Here is an 18144-nt window from a genome sequence, read left to right on the forward strand (position 1 = left end):
ATTTTTGGACTGTCGCCAGAGGGCCAAATTTTTGAAGGTTCTAAACAATTCGTGTTTGATATCTCGGAAACTATTACAGATATTAAGATGCGGTTTGCGGCATCGTTCTTCTTGCGATTTTTTACATAAGAAATAGTTCTTAGATTTTTCAAAAGTCAAAAATTGCAAATTTTTGCGAAAATCCATGCACATCAAGCACATCAGGAGAAAACAAATTGCATTTTTGGCGTCTAGATTGCTGTCGGCATTCGCCCTTTTTCGGCTAGGCGTGAGTTCTGGAACACTGTATAATTGTCTGAACTGCAGGCAAAGATTTGGATTTTGACGCCCCTGAACGACCGAGAACTCCGAAATTGTCTTCGCATGTTTATAAAAACATCATTGCGACTTAACATGTAGACTTTGATTACTACCCTAATTGGCCCCAAGCTAAAAATGTCTTTTCTGTAACTTTTTATGTACACAAGTACGCAATAAAAATTGGATAGCAACATAAGTGTGGAATTTTCATAACAAACACGTAAAGTTATCTCAAGTGCTCTGGCTTTGCAAAAATTCAAGGGCTTCGTGCAACTATATTAATAACATCAGCTGTCATTTTTTGCCATTAATCTAATTATGAAAGTTTGTTTCTTGTTACTTTTTGGCGGGTACTTGTAATTTATTACCATTGTCAACTTTGTTCTTATACCTCCGTTTACAGGAGTTTGGTTCTTGCTGAAGACCCCGATTACGCCTTTCCTGACGATTTCGTTTTCGGCGCCGCCACGGCTGCTTTCCAAGTGGAAGGCGCATGGGATGAAGACGGAAAAGGCAAGAGTATCTAGGACCGGAGTATGCACGATAACCCGGATTGGATCCCTGATAAATCCAATGGAGATGTCGCATGTGATTCGTACCACAAGTACAAAAAAGACGTTCAACTCCTAAAAAACTTAGGAGTCGACTATTATCGTTTCTCCATCTCTTGGCCGAGAGTCCTTCCGACGGGTAAAATCGACAATATCAACCAACTGGGAATTGATTACTACAATAATCTTATCAATGAGCTTCTGGAGAATGGTGTTGAGCCCTACGTCACCATGTACCATTGGGATTTCCCTCAAGCGCTCCTGGACGATACAGGAGGATGGCTCAACAGGACCCTCGCTGACTACTTTGTTGATTACGCTCAAGTCCTGTTTGAGAATTTCGGAGATCGAGTTAAATACTGGATGACTTTTAACGAGATTACGCAGTTTTGTGAAAATGGGTACTCTGGAGGAACTGTTCCACCATTCGTTAGCAAACCCGGAATTGGAGGATATGAATGCGGTCATATTGTGCTTCTGGCACACGCAAGAACTTACCGATTGTACGATCGTGAGTATAGAAAATCGCAGAATGGTCACATTGGTATTGCTCTTGATACCGGTTGGTACGAGCCCAACAATCCTGACAAAGAAGCCGACCAAGAGGCCTCAGAATTCGACATGCAATTGAGCGTAAGTTTCCACTACAGTTCTTTCTCTTCTGACTGTTGTTCTTTAGAACGGTTGGTACTTGAACCCGATCATCAACGGTAACTATCCGGAAGTCATGATCGAACGGATCGCCAACCTTAGCGCAAGTGAAGGCTTCGAGAAGTCTCGTCTCCCCGAATTTAGTGACGAAGAACAAGAATTGATGCGTGGAACTTTTGATTTTATAGGACTCAACCATTACACCTCCAGTAAAGTTTACTTTGCTGACGACGATGAAGGTAGCCACCCTTCTCACTGGACAGACATCGGTGTTGTAAGTTATCAAGACCCATCGTGGCCTGGGTCTGCTTCCGACTGGCTCAAAGTCGTTCCTTGGGGTATCCGAAAGTTGTTGGTGTGGATCAAAGAACATTATAATAATCCACCGGTGGTTATCACAGAAAATGGATTTTCAGACCACGGCGAGTTGGAGGATTACGATCGCGCTGATTACTACAAGCAGTATTTGTACGAAATCTTGAAGGCGATTCACGAAGAAGATTGTAATGTGATCGGATATACAGCGTGGAGTTTGATGGATAATTTAGAGTGGATGCAAGGTTTCACGTAAGTTTGCCATGGTTTGGGGGTTAAAAATATTGTTTTTTGTAATTACAGACAAAGATTTGGACTCCATTATGTAGATTTTGAAGATCCTGAAAGACCGAGGACCGAAAAACTGTCTTCTTACGTATACAACAATATTATTACCACAAGACACGTAGACTTTGATTATTACCCTGAATGGCCGCCAAGCAAGAAATAAAACTGTTTTAAAAGCACCAAAATATGTTTTGTAAATAAAGTTTATACAATGTCCTTCAAAAAGATAAAACCACAGAAAAATTTATAAGAGCGCTCTTATCTCCATCAATTGACAATCGCAAAAGTTTTAAGAGTTCAATACTACTTTAATCAGTATAAACTTCCACTTCTTCTTCTTCTACTTCTTCTTTATTTAGGGGTACAATTTAACCCTACTAGGTACGTTCTTACAACTTTATTTGCAGAAGTTTGTTCTTCGCTGAAGATCCTGACTACGCATTTCCCGATGGTTTTGTTTTTGGCGCCGCTTCAGCTTCTTACCAAGTGGAAGGAGCTTGGAATGAAGACGGAATAGGCGAAAGTATATGGGACCGCGCTCTTCACGACAACCCCGATTTGGTAGCCGACAAAAACAAGGGAGATGTCGCTTGTGATTTGTACCACAAGTACAAAGAAGACGTCAAAATCCTGAAGAACATGGGAGTTGATTTTTATCGATTCATCATCGCGTGGACAAGAGTTCTTCCTACAGGAAAAATCGCCAATGTAAACCAATCCGGAGTTGATTATTACAACAATCTTATTAATGAGCTGCTGGAGAATGGTATTCAGCCTTACGTCGCCATGTACCATGTGGATCTACCACAAGCTCTACAAGAAGAAGGTGGATGGCTCAACAGAACTCTTATTGACTACTTTGTTAATTACGCCCACTTTTTGTTTGAGAATTTCGGAGACAGAGTCAAGCACTGAATGACTTTTAACGAAATTGCGCAGATTTGTGAAAGTAGGTACGCTTCTGGAGAAGCCGCGCCGTTTCTTCATTATCCGGGGATTGCAGGGTACGAATGTGGTCATATCGGGCTTCTAGCTCACGGTAAGACGTACCGATCGTACGAGTCTTAAAATGGTAAAATTGGAGTTGCTCTCGACACTGGTTGGTTTGAACCGAACAATCCTGACAAAGAAGCTGACCAAGAAGCTTCAGATTTTGACATGCAGATGAGCGTAAGTTTCACCTCACCAACTGTTTATTTCTCTTACTGTCTTTCTATAGAGCGGTTGGTTCTTAAACCCCATTATCAATGGTAATTACCCGGAAGTTATGATCGAACGAATCGCTAACACGAGCGCGGGTGAAGACTTCGAAAAGTCTCGTTTCCCCGAAGTCACTTAAGAAGAACAAGAGATAATGCGTGGGACTTTTGATTTTGTGGGGCTCAATCATTACACCTCCAATAAAGTTTACTTCGCTGACGAAGATGGAGAGCACCCCTCTCATTGGACAGACATTGGAGTTGTAAGTTATCAAGACCCATCGTGGCCGTCTTCTTCTACGGATTGGTTCAAAGTCGTTTCTTGGGGGATTAGAAAGTTATTTATTAGTTTGGGTAAAAAAACATTACAATAATCCTCCGGTGGTCATCACAGAAAACAGGTTTTCAGACCATGGAGAACTGGATGACTACGACCGGGCTGACTATTATAAACAATATTTGTACGAGATCTTGAAGGCTATTTACGAAGAAGAGTGCAGTGTGGTTGGTTACACACCGTGGAGCTTGATGGATAACTTAGAGTGGTTACAAAGCTACACGTAAGTTCGTAAGTTTCCATATCTTCAGGTTTAATCGTGCGAGTTATAGACAAAAATTTGGTCTCCTTTACGTTGATTTTGAAGACCCTGAAAGACCGAGAACTCCGAAACTGTGCTCTTATGTTTACAAGAACATCATTACGACCAGACATGTGGATTTTGGTTACTACCCCGAATGGCCCCCAAGCAAAAAATAATATTATAAATTATAGTATTAAATTGTCAAAAAACGATTAGAGCTTTTTGTTAATAAACAGTGTACGCATTGAATATTATCATTACCATATAAACTTGACCTTGAAGCTTTTCGTAACTACTTCAATTCATTTCTTTCCTCAATCCGTGTTATTTATGCGACTCTTCGTTTTGTTCATACTTGGGGAGTAAGATCAAATAGTTCGAGTTACATTTTTACGATTTTACTTTTAGAACCTTGGTTTTTGCCAAGAACTCTAATTACACTTTTCCTGATGACTTCGTCTTTGGTGTAGCCTCATCATCTTACCAAGTCGAAGAAGCGTGGGATGAAGATGGTAAAAGCGAAAGTATCTGGGATCGAGCGATACACGCCAATGCAAGTCTGGTAGTACATAAACGCAATGAAGACGTTGCTTGTGATTCGTACTACAAGTACAAAAAAGACGTCCAACTCCTGAAGAATTTAGGAGTTGACTTTTATCGCATGTCCATCTCCTGGTCGAGACTTCTTCCAACAGGTAAAACAGACAAAGTAAACCAACTGGGAGTTGATTATTACAACAATCTTATTGACGAGCTGCTTGAGAATGGTGTTGAACCGTTTGTGACAATGTACCATTGGGAACAACCTCAAATGCTACAAGACGAAACAGGAGGTTGGCCTAATAAAACTCTCGCTGATTACTTCGTGGATTACGCGCAGTTTCTGTTCGAAACTTTCGGAAACAGAGTTTAATATTGGTTGACTTTTAATAAAATCGAGCTGATTTGCGATGGGTACGGTTTTGAAAATTCTGTCCCTTTTATCAAAAAGTCCAGCGTTGGAGAATACGAGTGTAGTCACACCGCACTTTTGGCCCACAGTAGAACTTACAGACTATACGAACGCAACTATAAAGACTCTCAGAAGGGTCAAATTAGCTTGATTGCTAACGTTTACTGGTTTGACCCCAACAATCCCGACAATCCATCTGACCAAGAAGCAGCAGAACTAGCCATTCAGATGACTGTAAGTTTAACACCTGCGAGTGAGCATTTTCTGATTATCTTCTTTAGTTCGGCTGGGTTTTACATCCGCTCGTTTATAGGAACTACCCTGAAGTAATGATAGAACGAATTGCCAACTTCAACGCTCGCGAAGGCTTCAAAATGAAGAAGAACAAAAGATGCTGCGTGGATCTTTTGATTTCTTTAGACTCAACCATTAAACGACCACAAACGTGTACTTTGCTGAAGGTGGTACGCACCCATCTCACCAGACAGATGTAGGAGTTAGGAAATATCAAGACCCATCGTGGCCTGGATCTGGTTCAGACTGACTCAAAGTCGTACCTTAGGGTGTTAGAAAAACGCTAGTTTGGGTGAAGAAACGTTATGGTAACCCTTCGGTAATCATCACAGAGTGTGGTTACTCAGATCATGGTCAATTGGATGACTTCGACAGAAATAATTATTTCAAACTGTATTTATACGAAATTTTGAAGACCATTCACGAAGAAAATTGTAATGTCTTGGGGTTCACAGCGTGGAGCTTGATGGATACTTTTGAGTGGTTGGCAGGACTGACGTAAATTACAAATTTTTGTTTTTTTTATTGGTTTTATTCCAGGCTAAGATTTGGGTTGTATTATGTGGATTTTGACGATCCTAAGAGACCGAAGACTCCGAAATTGTCTTCCTATTTTTATAGTAAAATCATCACGAAAAGACACGTGAATTTGGATTAGCCTTCAAATATAAATTAAGAGAAAATTGTAGCAAAACTCTGTAATATGACAAAAATAAACTTATGCCACTTTAAAGAGTATAAAACAACTGGTTTAGTATCTCGAGAACCACTTCATAGGTAAAATAGGAAGTTTTTGAGTTGATATACATCTAAGTAGAAGAGTTTTTGCAAACGAGAAGATGATAAAGATTTGACAGGATTAAGTACTTAACGTGGGATTTATCAATATGTTAGACATCTTGTTGCCATCTGAAGCACCTCAAAAATAGCGAAATAATCGCAGATAAACAAGTATAAATATCCTGTTTCACCATTCCTTCACAGGCACTCAACGACCATGAAGGGCATCATTTTACTTTGTCTGTGGTAATATTATAGTTTCTTCTAATAAGATCTAGTAATATCTAATTATTTTTTTCAGTGCTTTCGCTCTCGCGGACGATCCCGACTATGCCTTCCCCGACAGTTTTCTCTTTGGTACCGCCACAGCGTCCTACCAAGTCGAAGGAGCCTGGAACGAAGACGGAAAAGGCGAAAGTATCTGGGACAAAGGTACCCATGAACATTCAGATAGTGTAGCTGACCATTCAAATGGTGATATTGCCTGCGATTCCTACCACAAGTACAAGGAAGACGTCCAACTTTTAAAGAACTTAGGAGTCGACTATTATCGGTTTTCCATCTCTTGGTCGAGAGTTCTTCCAACAGGAAAAAACGATCAGATCAACCAAGCAGGAATTGATTATTACAATAATCTCATTAATGAATTGTTGGATAATGGGATTGAGCCGTATGTTACCATGTTCCATTGGGATCTCCCACAACCGCTCCAAGACGAAGGTGGATGGCCGAGCAGACAACTCGCGGATTATTTCGTGGATTATGCTCAAGTCTTGTTCGACAATTTTGGAGATCGGGTCAAACATTGGATGACTTTTAATGAAATCATGCAGATTTGTGAAGCGGGCTACTCTTCTGGATCCTTTGCCCCGTTCATCAACGATCCAGGAGTTGGTGGCTATGAATGCACTCATACTGTTCTCCTCGCTCACGGAAAGACCTACAGATTGTACGAAAAAGACTACAAATCAAAACAAAACGGTGAAATTGGCGTGGCTATTGATACGTCGTGGCACGAACCCAACGACGCCAACAAACCAGAAGATGTGCAAGCGTCTGAAGTTGATATGCAATGCAATGTAAGTATTCTTAATGTATTTAAGCTCCTATCTCTAATAAGTCTGTTTAGTATGGCTGGTTTGTTAATCCAATCATTAACGGCAACTACCCCGATGAATTAATCGAAGGAGTGGCTAAAAACAGCAAATACGAAGGCCTGGATAAATCTCGCCTCCCGGAGTTTACTCAGGAAGAACAAGACATGCTCCGCGGAACTTACGACTTCATCGGTCTTAATCATTACACCAGCGATATGGTGTATTTTGCCGACGAATACGCAGGTGACCATCCATCCCATTGGGCAGATACGGGTGTCATCGGGTACCAAGACGGTTCTTGGAATAAGTCCGCTTCTGACTGGCTCAGAGTCGTTCCATGGGGACTTAGAAAAACGTTGGTTTGGATCAAAGAACATTACAACAATCCTCCAGTTCTTGTTACCGAGAGCGGCTTTTCCGACACAGGCGAACTCGATGACTACGGCAGGGCTGACTATTATAAACAGTATCTGCATGAAGTGTTGAAGGCTATTCACGAGGAAGGGTGTAACGTTGTCGGTTACACGGCTTGGAGTTTGATGGATAATTTCGAGTGGATGCGAGGTTACACGTAAGTTTTTGACATTCGTTTGGTTCGTGGTTTAATTATTTTACTTTTAGAGAAAGATTTGGTTTGCATTATGTGGATTTTAATGACCCTGAAAGACCAAGGACGCAGAAACTGTCTTCTTATGTTTACCAGCATATTATTCAAACGCGACATGTGGATCTGGATTATTATCCGGATTGGCCTCCAACTAAAAACTGATTAAAAGAGTAATAAATCAGAAAATGCAGTATTAGTAAAAGTGGGAAAATAAATAAAAGTCCAGTTAACAATTTGTCCATCAATTATTTATTAATAAAATAATAAAAACACCACAATTTTAAAAATTGTAATGCAAGAGAGAAGAACAAAAAACAGCGAAGAAATTTGGCATACTACTTTTGACGTGCTTATTAATCCTGTGCAATTACAAACTTCCAGAGCCAAAGAAACATGTTTTAGAAATTATTTTATTTGAAGATCCATCCTCTCTTTGAAACAAAATGGAGAATGTGTCTGAAATCGCATTAAAACCTAAAAAGAATTCGTTCATTGGTTTGCAATGTTTTTATCAAACTGGTTTTTATGACAAAAAAACCCACTTAAACAACCCACTTGGTCGTACCTTTTCATTCATTGGTTAGACGTTCAAAAGTGTTGTTGATTGGTTACATTTCTGAGCTAATTAAATCATGCACAAAAAAGAATCAATTCATTGGACCATGATAACAAAAAACGCACAAAGTAAAAGCATTTAAGGCGTAATTCTTTAATTAAATTATTTTGTTTATTGGATGAAAAAAGCAAAAGAAACAAATCTCGTCATTTGAATTTATAAAATAACAAATTTAGTTTTCATAGTTATTTAATCATAAAATGATTATTTTATTATTGCAATCATAATACAGTTCCATTTGAATTCATCACACCACAAGATTTCCATGGCTTCAAACACTTTTTTCTGCGGATATGACATTTTCGGTACAAGCTAAGTGCTTTGTAAATTCGCATAAAAAATAGGCAATCGGTATCATTAATAATTCTTGTTAACATTTAACAGGCACACAGATATTATTTGAAACTCATATTTCATATTTAGGTGGTTTTTTATTACAATTCGTATTTCCTGTAATTAGATTATGCTGTTGACAATGTAATTATTATTATTATTTATTATCTCAACCAACTCAAAAAGCAAAATTACAGTACATAAACGAATACAAATATACTCTCTCGTCGTTTCTAATCATTTCTTCCAGTGTTTTGGCCCTCGCCGACGATCCTAATTACGTTTTTCCTGACAACTTCCTCTTCGGTACCGCTACAGCTTCCTACCAAGTCGAAGGAGCGTGGAATGAAGACGGTAAAGGTGAAAGTATCTGGGACCGAGCCACCCATGAAAACGCATCAAAAGTAGCCGATCATTCCAATGGTGACATTGCTTGTGATTCCTACCACAAGTACAAAGAAGATGTCCAACTCTTGAAGAACCTAGGAGTGGACTTTTACCGCTTTTCTATTTCTTGGTCGAGAGTTCTTCCAACGGGAAAAACCGACAATATCAACCAAGCAGGAATCGATTATTACAACAATCTCATCAACGAATTGTTAGCTAATGGTGTCCAGCCGTACGTTACAATGTACCACTGGGATCTACCACAGCCGCTCCAAGAAGAAGGAGGATGGCCAAACAGAAAACTCGCTGATTATTTCGTGGATTACGCTCAAGTCTTGTTTGAGAATTTCGGAGATCGAGTCAAACGTTGGATGACTTTTAACGAAATTACGCAGATTTGCGAATTGGCGTACTCTGTTGGGATTTTCGCCGATAATTCCTCCATGATGAGGGAGTTGGCGGTTACGAATGTGCTCACACTGTTCTTCTAGCTCATGGAAAAACGTACAGGCTGTACGAAAAAGAGTACAAATCGAAACAGAATGGTGAAATTGGCGCGGCTATTGATACGGCGTGGCACGAACCCAGAGATCCCAACAACCCAGAAGATGTAAAAGCGTCAGAAGTGGACATGCAGTGCAATGTAAGTGTATCAAATTTACACCGACAAAGTCAAATCTGTTTTAGTATGGCTGGTACATCAACCCCATAGCCTTTGGTAACTACCCTGACGAACTCATTGAAAGAGTGGCCAAAAACAGCAAATACGAAGGTCTCGACAAGTCTCGTCTCCCGGAGTTCACCCAAGAGGAACAAGAAATGTTACGTGGAACCTACGACTTCATCGGTCTCAATCATTACACTACCGATAAAGTGTACTTTACTGAAGAATACGCAGGTGGCCATCCATCTCACTGGACAGACACTGGTGTACAAAGTTTCCAAGAAGATTCCTGGCCAAAATCCGCCTCAGACTGGCTCAGAGTCGTTCCTTGGGGTCTTAGAAAGCTCTTGGTTTGGATCAAAGAACATTACAAGAATCCTCCTGTTCTTATTGCCGAGAGTGGCGTTTCGGACAAAGGTCAACTTGATGATTACGGCCGCGCTGATTATTATAAACAATATCTGAACGAATTGTTGAAGGCCATCCACGAAGAAGAGTGTAATGTTGTCGGTTACACGGCTTGGAGTTTGATGGATAATTTCGAATGGATGCAAGGTTACACGTAAGTTTTAGATTCTATTTGATTTGTGGTTTAGTTTTTGGATTTTTAGGCAAAGATTTGGTTTGTTTTCTGTTGATTTTGAAGACCCTGAAAGGCCAAGGACACCGAAATTGTCTTTTTATGTTTACCAGCACATTATTCAAACGCGACATGTCGATCTTGATTATTGTCCAGAGTGGCCCCCAACCAAAGAAACACATTAATCAGATAATAAATTTTATTTTAAAAGCATGTGGAAAAATCACAAAAATATTCTATTTAATAACAATTTAATGTAAAATGACTCCTTGGGGATTACACAACTTTGACATTCCCCACTTCCTATCGGCTTCAATAAACGGCCCATTATGTACAATATGCACCATGGTCGCCCTCGAATACGTCAAATGCGGCACCAACTTCGGCGTTATTAAAAAATACTGCGCGGACGACCCCCGGCTCGTTGTCTCCACCAACAAATCGAAAATCCTCCGCTCGTTATTCGCGTCCATCCCTTGATTGATCTCGTCCACGCATCTAAAAGGCACTGGGGTCAACTCCTGAAGAGCCAACATGAAGATTGCAGTCGCTACTGCTCTTTCACCTCCGCTCTGAGTCACATTGTTAAGTTCCTGAAGAGGTTCTCCATTCCGGTAGGTCACTTTAATACTGAGTCCGTACATGGAGAACTCCTTCTCGTCGTTTCCAGGGTTTATAGAGACCTCTCCAGCGCACCCCATGCGCTCAAACGCTGAAGCGAAGTTCACACAGATTTCCGCGACTAGTTGACGGAGAGGTCCAAGCCACTCTTCTTGGAGTTGCTCCATGCGGGTGACGTTGGTGGAGAGGTCAACTTGAGCCTGCTCCACATTCGTTTGCAGCTCGGCAATACTCTGCACTCTTTCTTCGTATTCTCTCATTTCTTCATCATTCGCCGTGTTCAAACAGGCGATCTTCGCTTCCAAGCGCTGCTTCTCTTCTTGTAGGTCACGGAGATCCGAAGAGAGCTTCTCGTGATTTTCTCGAAACTCATTAAAACCGTCATCGTCTGGAGTGAAACCGTTGGACAAATTCTTCGCTTTTCCCAACGCGGCTTTAGCTTGTCCCTTAATATTAGCGTAGGCCTCCTTCACTTGGTTCATCGTAGCTTCAGCTTCTCGCAACAGGCGCGTTGCTTCCGCGTTCTTGTTTTCTAAATACGCAACGTGGCGTCTCGCTTTATCAATTTTAGTGGTGTTCAAAAACAGTTTCAGCGTCATCTGCGTGAAGCTCTGATAGCTGCTCTTGAGCTCCATCAAGAACTTGTGCATCGTACCGACAACTCTCTGTAAGAAGTAACTTAGTGATCACAACGAAGATCTAACGACTCACTTTAATTTTAGCTCGAGCTCGCGCGCGGATTCCTTCAACATCGTCTCTGGAGACTCCCATTTCCTGGACCCGGCGCTCCATGGCGGTAACGCGACTTTCCATTTGTTGGATCTGCTGCTTGATCCCGTGGATGTACTTGAGTTCCCCGCTGATTTTTTGTATTTTCTCGTTGATCATCGAGATCTAAATTCGAGATAGTAAGATTAGAAACACGTTGAGGTACGGACCTGGTTGTCGAATTCCTTGATTTGGGTATCACAGTTAGCAAAACTGTTCTGCAGTTCTTGGATTTGGCCCTGGAGGCGCTCCAGATGTAAAGTGTCCACAGAAATGGAAAGACTATGATCGGAATGGATCTCGTTCTGTTTGATCATCTTAGACCCCGTGTATTTGGAGTAGTTGACCGAGTACCTCATCGTGTCTAAAATTTTCAGTGAGTAGAATGAAGAAGTGTGGTCAACTTACCGCTGAAGAAAACGCCGATTTCTCGAGGTAATTCCTGGTAGAAATTGTTGGTCGCGTTGGTACCAATAGGAATGTTGTGAATTCTGTAGGTTTTACACAAATATCTCATAATGGGCTCCGGGGCTGTGAACAAAGAATGGAGATACGTATAAAGACCGTATCTCTTCAACTGCTCGATGGGTACTGAAGGGTGAAACTGCGTGGTGTTTGGGTCGCCGGCGTGCACCACGTTCACTTTCAAGTTCTTCTCGCTCCGAAGATACCGAATTAAATTGTTCATGTCCTCTTTGTTGGTACAAGTGAAGGCTACTTTGTCTCTAAAAGGAATGACGTTCTCCACGTAAATCGCCTTCTTGGGATCTAAAACGTTAATCTAAACAGCACAATAAAGACCAAAGTGTTCAATAAACCAACCTCGAGCATTATCGGCTCGAAAACTTCTCCGTGAAACAAATGTTTGTTTTTCCGGAGCCACAAAACGGCTTCGTGTGCATGTGGATCCACTCTCTGCAAATGGTTTAGCCTCTGCTGCTTCACATTCTCCAAACGATTTTTTTCGTTATCCATCGCTCTTAACTGCGCACTTTTTGTTTGTCTAGCAGTAACAATCTCATCTCTTTGGTTCTGTAAACCGGAAACATGCCGCCGGAACTTCTGGATTTCAGTGGTAATTTTTTGGACCTTCCCCTGGATTTCTTCATCATTTCCGCATTTGTTGAGAAGCTCCCTCTGTGCAGCCTTCATCTCTTCAATCTTCGTCGCCGCAGTTTCAATCTCTCGATTCTTCGCATCAATCTGCGCAAGTTCTTCGTTCATTTTCCTCTCGATCTCCTGGATTTTCTCTTCAGCTTGCTCCACCTTGTCCCGGGAGTTCGTGACAGACGTCTCCGTTTCTTTCAACGATCGCCTCTAAAAAAACACTTTAAACAAAACGAAAAAACGAGAAGAATCGTACAATGTTAGCACCAGCTTTTTGTAGATCCGTGATTAAAGTTCTGGATTGTTGGATATGTTTGTCCATCGGCTTTGCGGCAGTTTTGTGTTTCTCGTAGATTTGCGTCGCTTTCGATAAGTCCTCTTTGGTCTCCGCCATCCTTTCATAAACATCTTCGTATTGTAACCACGCGATTTTGCGGTCGATATCTTGAACTCGGCTTAAGAACTTCTTCTTTTTGCTAAAGCTCTCGATCTTGCTCTCCAGACGTAAATTCGCGTCATGGTTTTCTTGCAGTTTTGTGGTGATTTGGTCGATGGATTCAGACAGAGTTTTTTGGTTTTGCCGACATTCAATCAGTGCATTTTGTTTTTCTATTAAATCGTCGCGGCAGAGCGCGGCCTGAGTCTGTTGGAGGAGTTGCTGTTGATTTAGCTTCGCGAAGTCTTGGACGCGATCTTGAGGCAGAAATTGGCAAAGATTGTCCACTTGGATGTTATATTGTTTAATACACTCCAAAACATCATTCATAGCAACCACCTGGTTGTTTAAAAGCCAAGTGGATTTCTCTCTGATGTTAAAAATGCGCGTGATTTTCAGATATTCTGATTCGCCCTCGCCTTGCAAGTGAATATGAATCCTTGCTTCTTCGCAGTTGTGTTTTACATATTCGGATACCTAGAAGAGTAGGTGATGCACAAGGGGGCTTACAGAGACAATGACAGTACCTTATGACCTCTTCCTACGACTTTGGGGTTTCCCCCTAATCCTAAAATAATAGCAGCGACTATCGTGGATTTTCCTGTTCCGTTGGGGCCTATCAACATGTTTAAATTGGGGCCTGGGTAAATTTCCACGTGGCTGTAAGTACTAAAGACAACATGGGGGCATTGGTACAAAAAATTGTTACTCACACAAAGTTTTTCACTTCAATTTTCCGAATACTGCCCATTTTGAACATTTTTGTTTAAGAAGTTTGAACATGTAACCTCACTTTCTTGTCGGTTGCCGCCACTCAAAACTGAGGTGAAGTTAGCCGCGAACAACAGCTGATGTTCTTTCGATTGGATTTAAACCAGATAAATTTGAAAATTTTTGTACTACAAGTAAGGCCCCTTTAGAACACAATACGTTTTTAATGCTTTTAGCCTGCTTTTCAAGGTAACTTTTGAAAAGTTAAAATTTTAAAGAATTTGCCCGAGTTTTCGAAGTCACCTTTTTTTTAAAAAAGTCAAAATTTTAAGAACGTTGTACTTACTCCTCATTTATTTTGAATACCGGAGTTCAAGGTCATAATTTGTGACAGTTGTGGAGCTGTGCGACAAATTTAAGAGGATTTATGTATTGAAAAGAATCACGAACAGGTTTTTGGGTGTTCCAGTACTCGTTTATATTCAATTCAATGGATAAATCTTCTCAAATTTGACGTAGAGCTCCACAAGTTTCACAAATTATGACCTTGAAATGCGGTATTCAAAATAAATGAGGAGTAGTAGAACCGTTTCAATTTAGACATTTCCATTTCGTATTAGTTTCTCCGAACTTTTCGTTTAATAGTTTAAACAATATTGCTTTTGTATAAAAGTTGATAGTTACAGAGATTTCCACGAAACATTCGGTTTATTCTCTTTTAAATTTCGTGATTTCGGGAGTGCAGTCGTGCCTTTGTTAGCGAACAATTTTTTGCGCAAAAAGAAAAACGGTTAGGTAATCACGTAATCCCATTTAATTAGTTGATCGAGTGTCCAGGCCTTTGTCTGCATCAATTAATTTTTTGGGAATGACGAAAAAGAGTTTTTAGTAATCACGTAATCGCACCTATTTAATTAGTTGGGAGGGCAGTTGTGCAGTGGTTCTTGTCGAAGACAGACGTGTTTGTGAGGAATAAAGCGACTTTGAAATTGAACTGTTGCAGGGTGGGTATAGTTTATCCGGTGAGAGATTGGGAGATTTCGACAGTTGACATATAGGTTGGTAGCAAATTATGCTACAAAATACACTAAAAACACTAAATTTCTACGCGAAATGGGTTGACAGCAGTGACATGTTATAAAATACCTAGACGGTGAAAAGCTAGTGGTGGGGGTAGAAATCCGTGTTCCTAGCATGGGCCATCTTGGAAATAGCATTTGTGTATGCAATGATATAAATCTGATACATCGGCGTATCAAATGTTGCCTATATTGCAAAATTTGTTTTACATTTTAAAAGGTAAAAAAAATGTTATTATAACTTTTCTAATATGTTTATTCAACGATGGCATTAAAATAAGTTGACAAGCGTCGTTATTGATTAAATAATGAGTTAAATAATAATTTATTTGTAAGAAGTCAATGGTATAGTTCATACGGTGAGAGTTTGAATGACAGAAAAGTCACTAAATCTACGCAATAAAAAGTATTCCAGACGCGCGAAATTTAAAATAACAAAATAACCCCAGTTACTGACAACCCTGTCACACATTTCGCGTAGGAATTTAGTGTTTTTAGTGTATTTTGTAGCATAATTTGCTGCCAACCTATATGTCAACTGTCGAAATCTCCCAATCTCTCACCGGATATACTATAGTCTGTTTTCTTTTCTTTGTTGTAAAATTCTCAGTGATTTTTGATAAACTAGTTTTATTTTATCGTAATCCAATGATAATGAGTGTAAATACTAAATGGTCTGCAGTTTTTATTATGTATAATGTATAATTTTAATGTATAAAAATAGTTTAAAATTGTAGAAGTGATCAATTTTGAAAATTTTTAAAATGGTTAAATAAAACCTAGTTATTAATTAAAGCTCTTGTTTATAATTTTGGTCGTTTGGTATACAACTTTAGTCATAATTTATCAAATTTTGCATGTTTCTTTAGACTTTTTTCGGTGGTTTATTTAAACTTAGAGTAAAACATTACACTTGAAAATTGCGGGTTGCCTAAAAATTTGAATCCACTATTTCCAATATGGCTGGTGAGTAGGAACATCATGGCGGGTACTTTGCACCATCTAGGTTATTTAGTTAAAGTCAATGGTTGACAGGGTTGTCAGTAACTGGGGTTATTTTGTTATTTTAAATTTCGCGCGTATGGTACACTTTTTATTGCCTAGATTTAGTGACTTTTCTGTCATTCAAAGATTCAAACTCTCACTGTACGAACTATAATGGTTTATTTAGGGACGTTGCGGTTTAGACACATTTCGCGTTAGTTTCTCGTTTATTAGTTTTAACAATTTCGCTTTTGTTTAAAGTTAATTGTGTTTAAATGTTATTCAGTGCGCGGCTTATTTGAGAAGTTTGATTTCTGTGTGTTTATTGAAATTTGTTTATTTCAGATTACTTTCGCGAACTTGATGGATGGAGCAATCATGCAACAATGGATGGCAAGGAAGCGTTGGATTCTAATTTCTTTTTTTAATGTTTTTATTGTTTTAGATTATAGCAGACTTCGAAGTGGATGGAACAGGCCTAGACTTCTTCAGTGGTGCTAGCACTCGCAACGCTCTAATTCATTTCTCTTTCTTTCAGGAATTGTTAAGAAGTTTTTAATGTTTTTTATGTTTTAGATTGCAGCAGAGTTTAAAGTGAAGAACTTCAAGAAACATCTTCGTGGGTGCTAGACTCAGCTCCATCGTCCTCAACAAACTTCTTGTTTATTTTAACTCATTTCTTTGTGTTTTCTGAATGCGCACTGTGATTCTTCCAGTTGTTTTTCTATACTTGTTTTTAGTCTATTATCTAATATTCTTTCATAAATTTTGCTAACCACACCCAAAATTGTTATGCCTCTGTAATTATTACAGTTTCTAATAGTACTGATAGAGTGTTTATGCCTCTTGCTCCCAGATTTTTAAACATTTCTGCATTTATTTGATTGTGGCCGGCTGTTTTACCTCTCTTTAGTAATTTTATTGCTGCTGTTATTTCTTCTGGAAATATATCTTCTATTAGTTTTTCCTCTTGCATATTTTTTTGTGGATTTTCGGTCAATTCTACTTGCTCAGGTATATCGTTTACCTTCAGAATTTCTTTGTAATGTTCCTTCCATCTGTTCATTATCTGAGCTTCTTCAGTAAGTAGTCTACCTTATTTGTCCTTTATTTGTTTCAGTCTCTTTTGCTCGTCTTTTCGTAAAGGCTTCAGTACTCTGTATAACAGTTTCTGGTTTCCATGACTATCTTCTTCCATTTTCTGTCCAAATTCTATCCAAGATCTCTCTTTTTTCTTCTCGTACCGTCGCTTTTGCCTTGTCTCCTTGTTGTTTGTATCTGTTGTAATTGTGTGTCGTTCTGTTTTTCAGGTAAGTTTTCCAAGCTTGTTTCTTTAATTTAATTTCTCTCTTTATTTCTTTATACCACCAACTAGTTTGTTTCTTGCCGTTGATTGTTTTTATAGTTCCACACGTTGTTTTTGCTGCGTTAATAATGATGTTTTTTACTAATCCGCAGGTCGTCTATCGTTCTCACCTCTTCTTTGCGACCTGTTACTAGTTCTAGTTCTTTTTCTACTTTGTCTTGTAGTCTATATGTCTTTATTCCTTCCGTTCCTTGTGTTGGTAGTTTATTGTCATTTTGGTTTGTTTTCGTTTTAATTCTGACTTTCATCTTTGTCACTAGTAAGTAATGGTCTGAGTATATTTCCGAACTTGTCATGACTCTTGTATCTTGAACTTCATTTTTATATTCTCTGCTTAGAATTGTATAATCTATTATTGATTTTTCTTGTCTGCTCTCCACTTCTCTCGTACCTTTATGTATAACTTTATGTTTGCATAAAGAGTTTGTTATGACTAAGTTGTTCATCATACAGAAATCGATTAATCGTCTTCCATTTGAATTTCGATGATTTTCTCCAAACCTTCTGAGTACTCTTCCCGTTGAAATATCATTTACTCCTACTCTTGCATTCAGGTCTCCGATAATGATTAACCTTCCCTTTACTACTTCGATAACTTCGTTGATTTTATCCCAAAATTTATCTTTCTTCTGTACAGATTCTACTATTTCTTTATTGTTTGTACTTGTTGCATTTTTTGCGTTGTTACTTTCATCCTTTTCGTTTTTATTTCTACTATTTAGGTTTTTCATGCTTTCTATCTCGTTGCCTTGTCCATAGCGTTTGTCGTCGTCGTCGTTTAGTTTGATATCTTTCTTATCTTTCACTTTGACTTTTTTGTCTTCCAGTCGGTCTTGAAGATTTTCTTTAATTGGTCTTCTACGGAAACGATGAAAAA

At 39.3% G+C, this 18144-nt stretch overlaps 3 protein-coding genes and 3 pseudogenes across 4 annotated transcripts; 5 read left to right on the top strand and 1 right to left on the bottom strand.

Annotated features, from left to right (window-relative positions):
• Positions 1-566: 566 nt before the first annotated feature.
• Positions 567-2295, top strand: LOC148181615 (myrosinase 1-like). The gene is made up of 3 exons (XM_088036682.1): positions 567-1484; positions 1531-2069; positions 2121-2295. Exons 1-3 carry the CDS (start codon positions 837-839, stop codon positions 2266-2268), a joined length of 1335 nt encoding a protein of 444 aa, XP_087892808.1. The 5' UTR covers positions 567-836; the 3' UTR covers positions 2269-2295.
• Positions 2292-4061, top strand: LOC148181616 (myrosinase 1-like; annotated as a pseudogene).
• A 154-nt stretch (positions 4062-4215) lies between these two features.
• LOC148181617 (myrosinase 1-like) lies at positions 4216-5789 on the top strand (annotated as a pseudogene).
• Positions 5790-6113: 324 nt separating this feature from the next.
• On the top strand, positions 6114-7811 carry LOC148181618 (myrosinase 1-like). The gene is made up of 4 exons (XM_088042081.1): positions 6114-6157; positions 6213-6990; positions 7041-7579; positions 7630-7811. The coding sequence occupies exons 1-4, from the start codon at positions 6129-6131 to the stop codon at positions 7775-7777; spliced, it is 1494 nt and encodes a 497-aa protein (XP_087898207.1). The 5' UTR covers positions 6114-6128; the 3' UTR covers positions 7778-7811.
• A 713-nt stretch (positions 7812-8524) lies between these two features.
• LOC148181619 (myrosinase 1-like) lies at positions 8525-10532 on the top strand (annotated as a pseudogene). Its single transcript, XR_015771713.1, has 5 exons — positions 8525-8554; positions 8624-8683; positions 8762-9594; positions 9639-10177; positions 10227-10532. The product of XR_015771713.1 is annotated as a myrosinase 1-like (transcript).
• SMC5 (structural maintenance of chromosomes 5) lies at positions 10381-13967 on the bottom strand. Its single transcript, XM_088042771.1, has 8 exons — positions 13841-13967; positions 13655-13796; positions 12948-13604; positions 12407-12901; positions 11993-12365; positions 11755-11948; positions 11528-11710; positions 10381-11481 (listed from the first exon to the last, which is right to left on the bottom strand). Exons 1-8 carry the CDS (start codon positions 13885-13887, stop codon positions 10447-10449), a joined length of 3126 nt encoding a protein of 1041 aa, XP_087898897.1. The 5' UTR covers positions 13888-13967; the 3' UTR covers positions 10381-10446.
• Positions 13968-18144: the final 4177 nt, after the last annotated feature.

The sequence above is a fragment of the Gnatocerus cornutus genome, chromosome 1, assembly GCF_029298725.1.
Source record: "Gnatocerus cornutus isolate USDA-ARS CGAHR chromosome 1, icGnaCorn1.1, whole genome shotgun sequence".
Taxonomy (NCBI): domain Eukaryota; kingdom Metazoa; phylum Arthropoda; class Insecta; order Coleoptera; family Tenebrionidae; genus Gnatocerus; species Gnatocerus cornutus.